General features: G+C 40.3%; 2 protein-coding genes across 2 annotated transcripts in view; one reads left to right on the forward strand and one right to left on the reverse strand.

The window, feature by feature from the left end:
* CACNA2D3 (calcium voltage-gated channel auxiliary subunit alpha2delta 3) overlaps positions 1-16,293 on the reverse strand; it is an 889,480-nt gene that overhangs the window by 117,358 nt on the left and 755,829 nt on the right. The gene's annotated exons all lie outside the window — the stretch shown is intronic.
* LRTM1 (leucine rich repeats and transmembrane domains 1) lies at positions 4,999-11,998 on the forward strand. Its single transcript, XM_014517063.2, has 3 exons — positions 4,999-5,331; positions 6,883-7,479; positions 11,505-11,998. The coding sequence occupies exons 1-3, from the start codon at positions 5,325-5,327 to the stop codon at positions 11,936-11,938; spliced, it is 1,038 nt and encodes a 345-aa protein (XP_014372549.1). The 5' UTR covers positions 4,999-5,324; the 3' UTR covers positions 11,939-11,998.

A 16,293-nucleotide genomic window follows, 5' to 3' on the forward strand; every position in this document is an offset into this window, starting at 1 on the left:
GAGGTGTGCACGCCACAGTCTCCTAGTTCTTTAATGAGAACGGGGTGAGAGACAGTGTCAAAGGCCTTTCTCAAGTCCAGAAAGTCTACGTCCACTGCTACCCCTGCATCTAAGGATTTTGTGACCTGGTCATAGAAGGCCACCAGGTTGGTCTGACAGGACCTGCCTCTAATGAACCCATCTTGGTTGCTCCTAAGCGTAAATTCCCCTGCTGGCCCCTCGCGGACATGCGCCAGGATAATTTTCTCAAAAAGCTTGCCCAGGACAGAGGTAAGACTAACTGGCCTATAGTTTCCTGGTTCCTCCTTCCTCCCTTTTTTGAAAATGAGAACCACATTGGCCCTTTTCCAGTCTTCTGGCACCATGCCAGAGCACCATGAGCACTCGTAAAGCCATGCCAGGGGTCCCACAATGACCTCTGCTAATTCCCTCAGCACTCTGGGGTGGAGATAGTCATGACCTGCTGATTTAAATATGTCCAGTTCCTCCAGAAGTTCCCTGACTAGGTCCTCTTTGACCCTAGGCCTGGGTGCGCCTCCCCTGGGGCCTACAGGGGTCACAGTGTGGGGGGGGGGGGGGACCCGTTCCCTGCTCAGAAAAATGAAGGCAAAGAAATTTTTCAATAGGTTAGCTTTGCTGTCTGGTACGACAACCAGATTTCCTAGTGTGTCCTGCAGAGGCCCCCCCATTACCCGGTACCTTCTTTTTACCCCCTATATATTTAAAAAAGGACTTCTTGTTGTCCTTGATCTGGGTATCTATTCCCAGTTCCATCTCCACCTTGGCTTTCCTGACCACCCCCCTTCAGCCTTAAGCAACAGAGGTATAGTCCTTCCTGGTGATGGCCCCTCCCTTCCATTGGGTGTACACCTCCTTTTTAGGTAGAAACGTTCCCGGATGCTTTTGGTGAGCCATGGGGGCTTTTGTGCCCTCTTGCCCCCTTTGATCCATTTTGGGATTACCTCCCTTTGGGCTTGGAGGAGCATATACCTTGTTCAGATAGGCTGCACTAATCTGTTCTTATGGTAGGTTCCATGTGTGTTCTCCTTTGGAACTATACATGGGAGAAAGTGGCAAGGACCAAGCTGTACACAAAGTTAAATGGTCTGGAGACAGAGGAATGTCAGACATCCTTCTATTTCTCTGGGCCAAGTACATGAGCCAGGTTTGCAAACTGGCAACAGGGGTGGAATCCAAAACAGCCTGCTTTCTTAAGTATTTGCAGGGCAGCTGCTGCAATAGTGGCAATGACAACCAATGGCAGCCCATGGGCAATGATGTCTCCATGGTTCCAGAAGGTCCTGAAATGCTTCTGGGAAAAATACAAGCTGAACGGCATGACCCTAGCAACCCTGGTGAACCACCACAAGATATGGGAGGTGGTAAGGGTAAGAGACATCATATCGCCCATGGACTACCTGGTGACAGCTGCCAGGCCATGTGGGAGCGAATCTTCCACAAGGATCTTCAGAAGGAGCAGAGAGACCTGAACTGGTAGGCAGCCCACTGGGCACTCCCTGTACAGGCCTGGAAAAACAGTGCAAGGCAGAGAGGTCCTTTGAACTGCCCAAGGCAGACCTGCCAGTGGCAGGCAGAAACAATTGACCAACTCTTCAGGGACTGCCCATACACCAGAGGGGTAGGGAAGAAAGTACACACATTCCTTCTGGTGGTTGCAGGTTTCAGAACCTGGACCAGAAACATGGTCCTTGATGGGCACTTGACCAAAAAGCAAGGGGCCCTGATAGCTTGCTTCAACCAATTCATCTCCAGCTTCAGGTGTGCCCTGTGGAAGGCCAGAAACCTACTCAAAAACAGGCACTCAGATCCCACAGTTGAGAACTGTTTTAAAATGGGGCTGAGTGAAATGTAATGTTACTATAGGAAGACAGAAGAGGATGACAGGAAAGAGATGGCGGACCTTATATGGAAGAGGGGACTGGCATAGACTTTTCAGAGGCAAATCCTCCAAAGAGAACAACAAGGAAGACAGCGGTGAGGACAGAGATGACAATGACGATGACAAATACAGTGACAATGAGTGAAAGCACTGGAATGGTGATGGGTGCATGGCTGTGCAGGTGTGTGATGTGAACTTTGTAATAGGACTAAAATAGTTTAGCTGTCAAAGTGTAATTTGGTCTGTCATGTGAACCACAGTGGTCACTTGACAGGTTGTTAGAGGTACACACACACACACACACACACACACACATATATATATATATATACATACACAGTTATATATGTAGTTATATATATAGAAATAAATATTTTTGCAAAAAATAAATCTGTATGTTTGTCCAATATGGCCATATGCTTTATAGTCATGTTCCATATTGGCTGCTTTTAATCAACTTCATAGTTGTTTTCCACAACTGAGCACATGGTGTTTTTGGCAGCTTTTTATGATACACCATGTATTTCCATGTATGAGAATGTGAGATGAGGGGCTTTTTCTTTGCACTGTTTTGGGGGGGAACAACCTCATCTTGTATTCAAGCAAATATAATAAATGTGAATTATCAAAGTTCCTCTCTACCCATACACACACAGAGGCAACGCCTACTTGGAACACATCCACCTTCATATACATATGAACTTTTGAATTAGTCCCTCCTGGACGCCTCAATAGCAGCAAGATACCAAGCAATATTTCCAGTTTATATCTGCAAGGTCCTGTCATTTTTGTTGAAAGTTTTGCTTATTTATGGTTTTGTCAAATCCATGTTTGATTTGTCAAAGCTCATTCTTGTTTTCTCTCAGTTGAAGTACAGCATTTATTCAGTGCATTTCAAGTGAAAGAGCCAGATATACACCCTACAAAGGGCTAGGGTAGAAATAGACTTAGACATAGACATAGACATATTGCTGCCTATGACTGCAGAAAACTGCTGATGGAAATTGGGCTGAGTTCAACTTTGCCAACTTCAAGCTACAAGCTACTTGTCTGAGCATGTATATTCTTATGGGACATGTTGAGTCTCTCAACTCTAATTCTACCTTGAATACAGTTCTTGCCGATGCCAAAAAATCCTCACAAGTGAAGGTAATTTTGGCTAGGACAGGTGCAAGACTCACAATGATATAAGAAGATCTAGCCCTTTCCTGAATTCTAGCCTTGCTTTATGGAAAGTTCCTGTTCAGCATCCTCTTCTGCTTGCTTGGTTCCTGAGGTAGAAACCATAAATCAGAGCTTTTCAGGATGTAGGCAGAGCTCTTCCCCCTTTCCTCAGCAATCCAACACTGTTCTCAAAGGAGGAGAAGCAAAAATAGCCTGTCAAGTCTGTTCCCTTCACCCTTCCCATGAAAAATCAGAAACAGCTCCTCTCTTCCTGCCCTGCCCCTTTGAAACTCTCTGTCCTGGAAACACCTGGCCTACAAATGGGGAGAAAAAGAGGAGGATCTTGCTGCAGCTGCCACCCCAGCCTAGAAGAGGAGAGTGAGAAACCAGAGAAGGGACAAAACTGACTAGGTCATGGAGCTACATGGGAAATGGAGGCCAGAACAGATGGACGTTCTGGGAGCTGATGGAGAGATGTAGGGCCTATAGGATAAGCAAAACTGATGGGCGGCCCAGGGAAGACCCATGCAAACTGGGATTGATGCAAATTTGTTGTAAGGGACACAACTGAGACAGGAGCTGGGGAAACAGAATGGATTTGGAGATTAGCAGGAGAATTAGCTGCTGTTCAAGGAAAAAGTCCATTTCTGAGAAGTGAGAACTCTTGTAGAACCCAAGGGTCACTATCACCTCTCAACGTATCTGGCAGAGCAGAGCAATTCAAATTGTCAAATGCCCACAGAAATGAATCAACAGACCTAAAACACCACAGAAACTCTTTATAAAAAAAAGAGAAATCTCAGATTGTCTGGAAGCAAACTCATTATTTTTTGGGTAGTGTGACTCATAAATTTTGATTGCTCTATACTGAGTTTAACCTTATTAATTGGAGGCTGGTTAAGAGGAGGAGGAGACTGAATTGCATTGTTTCCTATGGGAGATGATTTGTGTATTCATGCATTCTACACATCTATAAAGCACCAACCAGAGAACACAGAACTTTCAAGTTATGGTAATAAATGTTCAATAAATAATGTGAAGAAAGATTTGGTTCTTTATTTTTTAAAGCTCAAATTTAGAATTATCCACCAAAAATGAATCTGAGACTCATTCTGCATCATATCATACTATCCCGAATGAAACTCAGATTCTAAGCAAATTGTGACCCTGGTATGTAACACGATTTGCCCCTAGGAATGCTACTATATGTTTAGCATTTGTAGAGTGCTGCCATTTTTGGTGGTGTCATTTCCAAATCTTTCCTCATGACAAAATTAACTGATAAGGAGCACCAGGCTTTTGACCTTGAAGGTCCTCACTATCCCAGGTTTCATATTCATTTGAATGCTTCATTGCAGTTTAAATCATTTAACAGCCATACGTTATTAGCCCTATTCCTTTTGTAAATGCTATGCTGTATTTTTGTTGCAGAAGAAGGTAGTGGTGACAAGTCAATATATAACCATGAAACATGAGTTTTCAATCAACTGTCATTTAACATGTCAATGAGTCTGAAAAAAGTCCACCTAATATTTGTAGTGTCCACACAAATATGTTTACCATTCCCACTCTGGGAAGCACCAGCTCTCTGTTCCCATGCAACAAAATCCTGTCAGCACAGTTAATCCTTATAGATGCCAGAAGAATAAATCCTAGAAGAACAAACAAGTGCACTGTCAAAACTATGTCATCAACATGTAGGCCTATCTGTAGTGATATTATATATTCCATTGCCTCCAATCACAGCCCAGGATAACCAGAATTCACATTTAGAGTCATCTGATCTTGCAAGGGTTGGCACAGCACAGCTAATAATCCAACAGAATTGAGAAGCTAAAATGGATTTTAAAAGGGTGCTTTATTTTTGTGCACTGGATTTGAAGCAGATTAAATAATCTGGGATATGCTATCAGGTCACGATTTGTATGTTACAGCTGTCCAGTTTGATTTGACAGCCACTCTTTGCATGACCCGTTGACCAAGCAAGAGGCAGTGAAAACCTCTGAGAGTCATAGATGGACAGTGGAAACAGGAGTGCGATAAAACTGACTGCAGTGATATTGAATGCTGATGGAGTGATTCAATAGATCAAACAGCTGAGTTCCTCTGCAAGATACAGTTATTTTCTAAAATAAAGCCACAAAAGAAGCTGGATTAGCACATGCCCTTGACTCCCACTTCAACTTTATAATACATATACGTTACTGTTCCACTTAACAAACTTGGACTAAACCTTCTACAAGAGAACGAGCAAACAAGCATGAAAGGTGAGATATAATTCCTGTTTAGACCTATAGGAATGTGCTTCTACTTTGTACAGAAATATTGTCTTTGCCAAACATTGCCTATATTTAACTCTATAATGGTAGCTGTATTTGTTTCTCTTTGTTTCTAAAAATAACTGTTGCAGAACAGCATAAAACCAGAGAATGCATTTCTGCTTATATGAACACAGAATTCAAGAGCTGCAGCAAAAAACTTGTAATTTTATTTGTAATTTTATTTCAACTGTAATTTCATTTTTATAGTGCAAATTTGGTGGTTAGCATGTTAAACTGTAGTTACAGAAATCCAAGATTTTCTTTGATAGATTTAGTATGGTCAATACTTAAATCACATTCTGTTATTCCTTTAAGCTATAGTTCCCTGTTGCTATTTAATGCTTGAACTCAGCAAGACAAAACACGTGTCCTTTAATTTCCAAAGCTTTTCCCTAATGATTGACTAAAAGAGTTACTACTTTGAAATAACAGATGATCAATATTGAACTGATTCACCACTGAGACAATGTTGAAAAGGGTCTAACAGTCTACCTGTTTCAATTCTACTGAGCCAAAATAATTAATATAAAATCATATTCCAACTCTCTCAATGCATCTTGATTATTTCACTGAAATAATGAAAGTACTCTGAAGTAACATAGCTTTATGCAACACATTGTTTTTTGAAGGAATACAAGCAACTACATATGACAGGTAGAAGTTATTACATTACTTCAGTCAAAGCAAACTTGATTATTGTTAGGAGCAACAGCAGTAGATAATAATTTAAATATTAAATATTAGAGTAATCTTGTGACCTCGTTCATCATTTTAACAACTCTACTTGAAAAATGTTTGTCTGGTAGGGGTTCAAACATCTGGAAAGTTTACAGCTGGCATTCAGGTAAGGGAATTTCAAGTAATAACTATAAACATGGGTGGATACTTTAAAGGACAACCGCTCAATAATCTGAATCCCGGGAAACTGCTGTTAAGTTCCATATAGTGAAGCTTTTGAAAATTGTTTTTCCTCTAACAGAACACTAGCTTAATTCTTTATGCTGTAACATGTAATCAAAAAAGTGGCTACATGGAGGCTGTGCTCACAACTCTAAAGATAAGGCGGTTTGGAATCACTGCTGCCACTGAAAGAAAAACATTACAATTTAATAGCCTTGGGAACTCTATCAAGGCATTACATTCTCTTGGGCATGCAACAATTAGGAAATCATTCAATTTTTATGTCAAGGAGCTGATGGCAAAACATGCTAAAAGTTGGTTGTATTCAAGATAAAGCCCCAAAATACAGCTGTTTGAATTTTACAGATTTATAAAATTGCCTTTAGTCTACATATAAGGATTTTAGTTTTATCTACAACTGACTTTTATTATACTAATATATGGAACTCTGAAGTAAATATACAACCATCATGATAATTATGTTATATTTGACATCCAAATAAGATACCTATACCTTTGCCTAGGTAACCAATGTCTATTTTATCAAAACATATAGATTCTAAATGATTTCACAGCTTTTTTGTATTTGTTATACAGGCTACTTGCTTTTGATTTTGAATGTTATCATATTAATATATGAGGTTCATGGATGTCCTGAAAAGTGCCTATGCCATCCACCTTCGAAGACAGTAGACTGCAAGAATCGAGGACTTGTTGACATTCCCTCCCATTTACCTTCTGAAACTCAAATCTTACTGTTGCAGAATAACCACATTTGGAGAATCAATCAAAGTGCATTCACTGGAGCACCTTGGCTCAAAATTTTAGAGCTGTCTAATAATTCGATAACAAGTTTGGCATCAGGTGCTTTCCAAGGGCTACGATACCTACAGGTTCTAAACCTAACCAAGAACTTGATTCATTATGTAGAAAACAAGACTTTCAGTTCCCTCCCACAGCTGAAAGAACTGGATTTATCTTTCAACAGGATATTAAGTCTGCCTGAAACTTTGGGGAAAAATACCGGAAATATAACGTTATTGTCTGTGAAACATAACAAGCTTCAGAAAATGGAAAGAGTTCTTCTGGAGTCACTTCCAAACCTGAAAGTTGTTCTTTTCAAAGATAACCCATGGCAATGTAATTGCAATGTCTTTGGCCTTAAACTGTGGCTGGAGAGCTTTTTATACAGAGGTAAGTAACTTTCTTCATTAGGAAGAATGCAGGCAAACAGAAGGTCTAGCATACCCCTTAATTGTCTGAATCGCTATGACCTTAATGCAAGAAAGTATTTAAGCACACATTTAATTCCATCCCTGCTCACAAGCATACTTATGCACATGTCTTTAGAAGAGGGATGTTTACCTGAATTGGGGCATGTGATTATTGCACGTAGCGCTTCTGTACTGACAATATGCTACAAATAGGTATGTTTTTCTGAGGTACATCAGCATTAAATACTCACAGAAAAGACTCTGTAAATCACCATCCCATACACATGTTTTATAAGTGACATCTGGCTGCACAGAAAATGTGCATATAGCAATTTTTAAACCATTTATATGATCCTTTCCCATGTGAAAGATTCTAATTTCAGGTATATTTAAAATAGAATACGTATTTCTGAAAAGTTTATTTGCATCTTAATAATATAATTACTATATGAAAATTAATGTACTTTGGGAATATTTATATTAAACTACCTAATAACATTCAATTCTCTCTAGCTAGCTGCAAATTCATCAGTAATTTCTTTACTCTTTTGGGGGGGGGATATTCAGAAGTTGTTTCTTTTTACTTTTGAATGGTCTTGCAGTGTTTTATGATGGGCAGTTTTAGAATCCAAAATGATTAGATTACAGACTACAAGGGTTTATCATCCTAAAATGTTGCTTTGCTCATTTGTTCTATCTGAGTCGGCAGAGTGTAGGGAGAGAAAGATATTAATGGAAGCAAGGCAGGTTTTGAGAAACCAGGAAACAAGACATCCACTTTTTTTCCTAAAATAAACTTTGATGTTCAAATATGAGTATTTTCTAAGCTTCCTATTGGCATATGAGCTAATACACTGGCACACTGCAACAAGACAGTATATGTTGAGTGGCTCGCTGCAAGACAGCTGCTATTCAGAATCCACTGAGTTGCCTTAACCTCACAGTTAAGTGGGCAACAGTCTTGAAGATGATATCTCATTTGAGAAAAAAAAGAGTAGAGGACTAAGTTCAGACTGTAATGAAGTCCTAGTAGACAACCTGTGATAGGCATAGTAAATGGCAGTCTAAGTAGAATTGCGGCATTCATCACTATTTTCTAGTAGCACTAAGCACAAAGAGTTACTGTGGAACTTGCCAATTAGCTTTCACTCTGGGCTATAATTTATTCTAGTAATTAATTAACTAATATTTAAATGAGTTTATACAAGAATAAAGGAAAACCTCATACTTTTGTACTAGACATGTTTATTCTTCATTCATACTTCCTTGCTCAAGTTTAAAAAAAATCTGATGATAACCAATGCATCAATGACTAGTGAAACCTCCAAATGCTACATTAGAAAGTTTCAAATATGCACCAGAACCCAATGAGAAAAAAAATTCTCAATTTTGTCCCCATCCTTTAAAATTGTTTAATTTTAGAACATCTTTCACTAGAACAATGGTATTTCTTTTTCTTCTATGTTATATCTCTTTTTATACTGAGGTCCTGTTTCATAGGATAACTACCTAATCATTAAGCCAGTTCCTTGGCATGCTCCAGTGTTACTGGCCACAGTGGGAAATAGCATGCTCCAACAGTACTGGCCACACTGGGAAACAGCTAGCAAAAAGGCAGTATCCAGGTAAAATACAGTCATTGCAGCTGGGCACAAATTAAAGCAGTCTTGAGGCCATGCTAAATTATATTGGGAACCAAACCAGTGTAAATGGCTTGAGAAAAGCTGGTAAATAAAACATGTCTGCATCTTCCAATAACATGTGTGCCAGGGAAAATACTGCCTGAAATCAGTCTCTGGTTCATTGGAGCTGTGAGGAAAGATATACATTTGATTAAGTCCCATCTATTTAAGATTACTAGTGCAACTAGATAATAGTGAAAAGATGGCATTAGTTTCAGGAAGTATATCAGCAAAATTAAACAAGGTGCTTAAAGCCAGTAGCCACATGCAACTAGAGTAAAACTTATCAAAATCTTCCTGTGGCTGTGTTGATGGAACAGTTTGTAATTTAACTGGCAGAAGTTATTATCTTGAAGGGATTCAGCTCCCTAAGGTAACATCTTAATATTTTATCCCCAAGCCTTTGTTAGATTTTTCTGGACTAATTCCCCATAACAAATGTCAGCAGGGGTTCCAACTTCTGCATGCAGAAGAACGTAAAGGTCCAAGATCAGCATATCCGATTGTCTTAATTAACATGCCAGCAACATAACTTTTTAAAATTTTATCTCTGAAAAAACAGCCACTGTTTGGCAATTCAGTAATTTTCTTCTACTACTTCCACCTTTGTATTGATCACTACAAATGAAGTGAACTATGCAACCCCCATTTAATAATCAGTTTGGAAAGAAATCTAGATGCCACAGATCCCCCATCACACTTAAATTTCTTTATATAGCTCTGACATAACACAAAATGAGTTATGTTCCACATTAATCCTTCCAATTCTTCCTCAGAAGCAGATTGCATATTTATGGCAAAGGCATGCTCTGGCCTTAGGGAATACTGCTGTGTGCCCTAACTGAATACGGCTGGTAATGGAAAATTGTTTGATTTCAAAGAAAAAAATCTTAAATGTTTCATTCATTAGAACGCTAAAAGGATTTAAATATTTCTGAACTGAATGCAACTCAAGCAATTGATACTTGTTGGATGTACTAAAAAAATTAGATTGAATGCTTTACTTAAGGCAGAAATCCAATTTTCCATTCCAACACAACCTTTTCAGCCACTCGTAACGATAGGGACCATAGCTGCAAAATGTGGATCTTCATCCATAGCTACATTCAGACTTCCAAGTTTGGAAGTGTTTGGACCTACATTTTTGGTTTGGCCAATTACAGATCATGGAAGCAGCAGTTACATTCAAATCCACCTTGGAACATTATCAGTACTCATGGAGAAGGTGGCCTCAGGAATTTGGCTTGGTTTGGGCTCATCTGTATTCATTCCTTTCTCAAACAAATTATTTTAGGATAAAAATGTCCATGCATGGCTTCAGCTAAAAGGTGGCTTGTTTGGGATGAGGAAAGAAGAAAGGAGAGAAGAAATCTGAGCTGATTTGATTCAATTAATTTAATTATGCTGACATGAAAGCCCACACTATTTTAGGCACAACTTACTAACCAAGAGTCCATGCCTCCAAGGGCCAATGTATATGGGCAAGACAGGAAGCTGAGAGATTCTAGAAATTGATAAGAGTGGGGAATAATCATGTTTTACTGCTTAAGCAGAAGTAAAGACACTTCCTTTTCTGTTTCTCCCATACCAAGAGTACCCATTTAGGCAAGGGCAAGACCTAGCCCTAAATGAGTTACAGATAATGAATAAATGAGTATCAAAATATCCATGATGTACCATGTGGACAAATACATTCTGTATAAATAAACTTAACTCCTTTAATTTTCTGACTATTGCATTCATGTTTACTCAATTTTAATGTTGCTTTATAAATTGGTTTTTGTACATAGCATAAATGGAACAACACTTTTACAGGCAAGGTACTAATAAAAGTCAAAGCACATAGACCATTTGGTTTTCACAGTTTGCATCATGGCAAATATTAGCACAATGTCAGAACAATTACTTCATGGAATATTTCTGTCAGTTCTAATGGGACATTTTTACAACAGGTATATTGTTTCCGTTTATGTTTATAAGAACAAAGTGATGGTATGAATTTGCTTGGTAACAATATATCTTTGTTTTCATTTATGAATTTATCCTATTTTATATGATTGGCAATTTTATTATAACATTTATAAAATACAAGTAATTTTACTCCTAATGAATTGCTGGTTACAAATAACTTCTTATTTAAGCGATTAATGTGTCATAATCTTACCCTATAATTAATTAGAAACATAAAGTTCATAAAATATGGTTATAAATTTTTAAAAGTAGAAAAACAAAGCTTTATACATTTCATTAGGCTCCTGTTAGTTTTAACATGTAGATAATTCACAAAACCCAGGATTTTAAGATCTTAATATGTTATTTTCAGGAGGAATAAGTGATGGCATTATCTGCTCCACACCTGAGAATCGGAAGGGAAAGGACCTCCTTAAAGTTCCTTATGAGATGTACGGGGTATGTCCTCCTACAGCTGCTCATGTTACCCTGGCTAGTTTTCACCACCATACCTCTGAGCACAGAAATTCACTGAAGCATGCTCATCACAATGAACATGGAGACAGTAGCCATTCAGACTGTGAACCTAAACCGAAATCAAGGCCAGTTAATTTGCGTCATGCGATCGCCACTGTAGTAATAACTGGAGTTGTCTGTGGAATTGTGTGTCTAATGATGTTGGCAGCTGCTGTTTATGGTTGTGCCTATGCTGCAATTACTGCTAAATACCACAAAGAACACTTGGCCCCAGCAATAGAACAGGGGAGTCCTGAGGAAAAAGAGCCATTTGATAGCTCCTTGGCTTGAGTGAGTTTTGTTTTTGGTTTATCTAAAATAAGAACCCTCAGTTTAGTCCAAAGCCTAGTGTCTAAGTAGGACTGATTTACTCATTACTACTGTATTTTTCTTTTTCACATTAAAAAGTTTCTGTGAAAATATTCTTTGGGTAGCACTTTATGTCAAGAGTATAAATAGATAAATTAAATACTTTATACTTTGTATATTCCTACATTCTGAAGTTATTAAATAACAACATGAGTTTAAAATGAAAAAAATGTTGATGTTACCACTTTCAAATATTCTGGTTTATATTAACTGGGCCCTGAAGTAAAATTGATACAATACATGGCAATTACTGAGAGTTACTAGCCAATATGAGTGAGCTATTATGGAATGAAGGATATGAAGCAGTTTTAAGCTATTTGCTGAAACTTGCCTTATTTGTACCTAGAGAACATACAATAGAAAAGAAGTTGTAAGTACAACTAATACAATAAAATTAGGCACCAGAAGCAGTTTAGTCAACCAATTTGAGTATTCTAAAAATAAATTATTTACACATGCTTTTTTCACTAATCTAGATGCTCCAATATATAAAATACTATTCAATGTTGCATCCACAGTGCAGTTTATGAGGTAGGAAATCTATAGTTAGGTACAGCATTTCATTTCTATAGTGTGGCGAGTCTGTGCAAAGACATAAATATCTTTCTTGATTTTGGGGGTAAGAAAGTGTAGAAAAGGTCAAGATGGAAGAGAAAAGAAGAAGAATTTTTTAGTTGGATTATGGTATTCAAGTATCAGGAGCTTGTGACAGATACAAAAGAAGCATAAATAAAATACAGACATAAAAACCACCTTTTAATCTACAATGGACCAATATGCTTATTTATAACAAACATTTCTGATGATCCTTATTCAAAAAGTTACAGAAGGCTTCCTTTTTGTAACTCTCATGGTATGTATACGATGCTAGGTTTGGTATAATGAAACCAACACAACTGCATATCCATACAGCCCAGTTCACCCGAATGCCTACCCTAACAGAAGGTTTCTATTGTATAAAGTTTGCTGTAATAGAAGGGCTACAGCCACATTTTCAACAGAAAATGAGAAGGGGAGAAACACATTTTTAAAGTGAAGAAGTAATTTTCAAATACATCATAAAAATCTAGGGCTGGAAGGTATTTTAGCAGTCATTTCATCTTCCCCTTAGCTCTCTCTCAGTTTAGCCTGTTTTAGAAAACCTCCATAAGGGGTAGAGATGAACTATTTCTATGGTTAGAAGATCTTATCCTAATTTATAACCTAAGTGATCTTTACTTCAAATGCTTTCTGACTATCTTATTGGATAGGAGACCTGAGCAGACCACAGATGAGGAAGATGTGCCGATGAAGGGAAAGGAAGTCACATTATAGGACATGATGAGGTCCTATAATTCCTCCTAACAGGTCTTGCCTTATCACTGGCCTGCTGGAGGGAGAGAAGAGATGATGGGGTAGAGGGAAGTACAAAGCCAATCAACAACTTAAGCACTTGTTCAAGATTCTGGTTGACTGAGGAACAGTAAGTTTCATTAACCCTGTCTGCTTGTGATTTCAGAAGACATCCCACACAGAGCTGTACTTGGGGCCTTTCTACTAGGGCTGTTTGAAGCTTCGTTCACTGATTCAATTCAGCACAGATTTGGCCCGATCCAGTGGCTGAATCTCTGAATCCAAATCGAATGTGGAGACCCTCTAATATCTCCAAATCGAATTGGAACCCTCCGAATCAATTCAGAGAGATTTGGAAAGATTTGACAATTCAGAAATAGACACAGCTTTAAATGTTTTTTCTACATATGTGTAGGTATCCAGTGGCTTGTGAATGCTGAGATACTGGGGTGGATGGAACATCCCACAGGAGCATTGGGGGGGGGGTGAGGGGACCCAGCATGCTCAGCAGCAGACCTGGAAGTGGACCAAAAGTACCTCTGATGAGCACGGGCCCCCCACACTCCTGTGGGACTCGCCATCTGCACAAGAACTACAGCATCCATGAGCCATACCTGGTACCTCAAGGTATGTAGAAAAAACATTTAAAGCTATGTCTATGCCCGAATTGCTGATTCTCCGAATTTGGGCTGAATCCAAATCTGAATTGAATAGGACCCGTTTTGCACAACCCTACATTCTACAATGTATTGGACAAAATAAAGGTTGCCATATTGTCTAATGGATTACACCACAGCTTCAGAATTGAGGCCATCTGCAATGAGCAGTGTGGAAGAAAAGGCAGGCTACTAGATCTGCAACCACTAATGGGAAAAATGCAGTTGCTCAAACTTCTGAGGCTTTGCTTTTATGAAAATGCTCTTCTAGCCCACCTTAAAGCCAATCTGAGCTCATAATTCAACAAGAGAGGGAACTGAGTACATAGAACCTGGAAACTGGGCAGCCTGTAAAAAGACAAAGGGACATTCAATACCATCAGTCAATTTTTCAGAGACAATGGGGTGCTAACATCTGGCAGAGACTGGATCAGGCAGAAATTAGATACCGGGAAGTGTGGGTTTACTAAATACAGGCATTTGAATGGAATTTGTCATTCAAAAAAACAACTGTATTTTCTAGCTTATGGCACACCCACACAAACCTATCTGGGAAGAAAGAATGAAGAAATTTTTTTTCAGAGTTCGCAACTTAAATTTGCAGCAAATCTTGGTTGTTCAATCAAAAACTGAAACTGTAGCTTCTGCTGAAGACCAGATTCCATGGGCAGAGCTTGCAGTTTGAAAAATCCAAGTCTGTCTGTCTGTGAAATAGGAGAAGAAAGACTAGGAGTAGCTTAATGGCCAATTCTTCAACAAAATTATCAAAGAAAGAATAGCTTGATAGTGGAACATCAAGATCATTAAAAAGGAGAGTGGATCATTAATACCTGTTGAGTAAATAGCAATTAGCAGGAATTAAGTAGATTAAAATGAGGCATGAAGTCAATTAACTCCCTGAGCAGTGCCTGAATAGAAATGCCACTGCTGCTAGTTTGGGCAGAAAATCAGCTTTCCCAATTAAAACATGCATCCCAAACTTTGAAAGGCTAATTCTGAGGAAAATGTACATGTGGTATGCAAACAAATATGGTGTTTAGCTATCTATCTAGCTAGCTATTTAGCTGGCTTACCCTAGGGCACTGTCAGATCCTTTTAAGGGGGCCGCTCAATATAAATAATAATATAATAAAAGCCTTAGTCCATCTGTCTGTCTGTAATGCTCCAAGCCAAATGCGCATGCTGCTTCGAGAGAGCGGGAGGTGATTGGCTGCTTCGGGCGGCCACAGACAACTTTGTGTGGGGTTTAGGGGGTGAGGCGGAGGTGGTCAGGGATGAGGGAGCTGTGGCACCATGACCCTTCTCCCCCTGCAAACAAAAGCAGACAGGGAGGAGAACACGGGTTGCGGCAGACGGCTGTCCTGCCACCACTGCTGCTGCCAGAGGAAGGACTGTGGAGGGGGGTAGTGGGGCTGGGGCTACAGCAGACTGTTCCTGGTGGGGAGAGGGGCAGGCTGCACTCAGGCTGGGCTGGGTTGTGGGGCAATCAGAGTCTAGTAGCTCCTCCAGAGGCACGGCATCGAGGTGTCAAGGTGGGGGGCATGTGGCTCCCCAGTCTGTGCACAGGGCAAGGGTGGGTTGTAGCCTCTGCTTCCTGCCTTGCTGCCACCGGGCAGGCTGAGCAGCAAGGCACATGGTGCCACGCTGCTGTCAAAGCAGTGGCAGTAAGGCAGGGAGCAGAGGTTGCAGCCTGCCCTTGCTCCATACACAAACCAGGGGGCCATGTGCCCCCCACTTGCCTCCTCAACATTGTCCCACAACCCAGCCTGGCCCAGTCAGGGCCCCATTTACTGTGAATGGGGCCCCAGCCAAGGCCAGGCCAAGGCATGGGGCAATCAGAGCCCAGCAGGTTATCCAGGGGTGAGGTGCCAAGGAGATGGGGGGGGGAATGTGCCCCCATCCCCCAGGTCCTCTGTGGTGCATGCAGCAGTGAAAGCGGCCCATCCATGCCCCCACAGGAGCCACCTGGCTTTTACTGACCCACGACTCCGCCCAGCTGGGTCATGGGGCAATCCCCATAGTACAGGAAGGAGTGGGCAGGGGTGAATAATTTGCCCCACCTGCCCACTCCCTCCTGCACTGTGGGGGTCTCCATCTGCCCCCCCCAAGCCCAAGCAGTCAGAGGGGGGTGAAGCAGAGGGGGTGGAGCAGGGCCAGACATGGAGTAGTAGGGGGAGTGGGGCCAGACCTGGAGGGGTGGAAGAGTGGTGGAGAGAGAGAGGGCAGCAGAGAGGGGAGGGGGAAGTGGGGCAGCCCGGAGTGGTGGAGGTGGGGAGCAGTGGGGGCGGG

This window comes from Alligator sinensis, unplaced genomic scaffold (genome assembly GCF_000455745.1).
Source record: "Alligator sinensis unplaced genomic scaffold, ASM45574v1 scaffold391_1, whole genome shotgun sequence".
Lineage (NCBI taxonomy): Eukaryota > Metazoa > Chordata > Crocodylia > Alligatoridae > Alligator > Alligator sinensis.

Bases quoted from the DNA above. Each gene is read 5' to 3' on its own strand.
- LRTM1 (XM_014517063.2), top strand. The intron at 7,480-11,504 runs GTAAGTAACTTT...TGTTATTTTCAG, and splicing joins GGAGAGCTTTTTATACAGAG to GAGGAATAAGTGATGGCATT.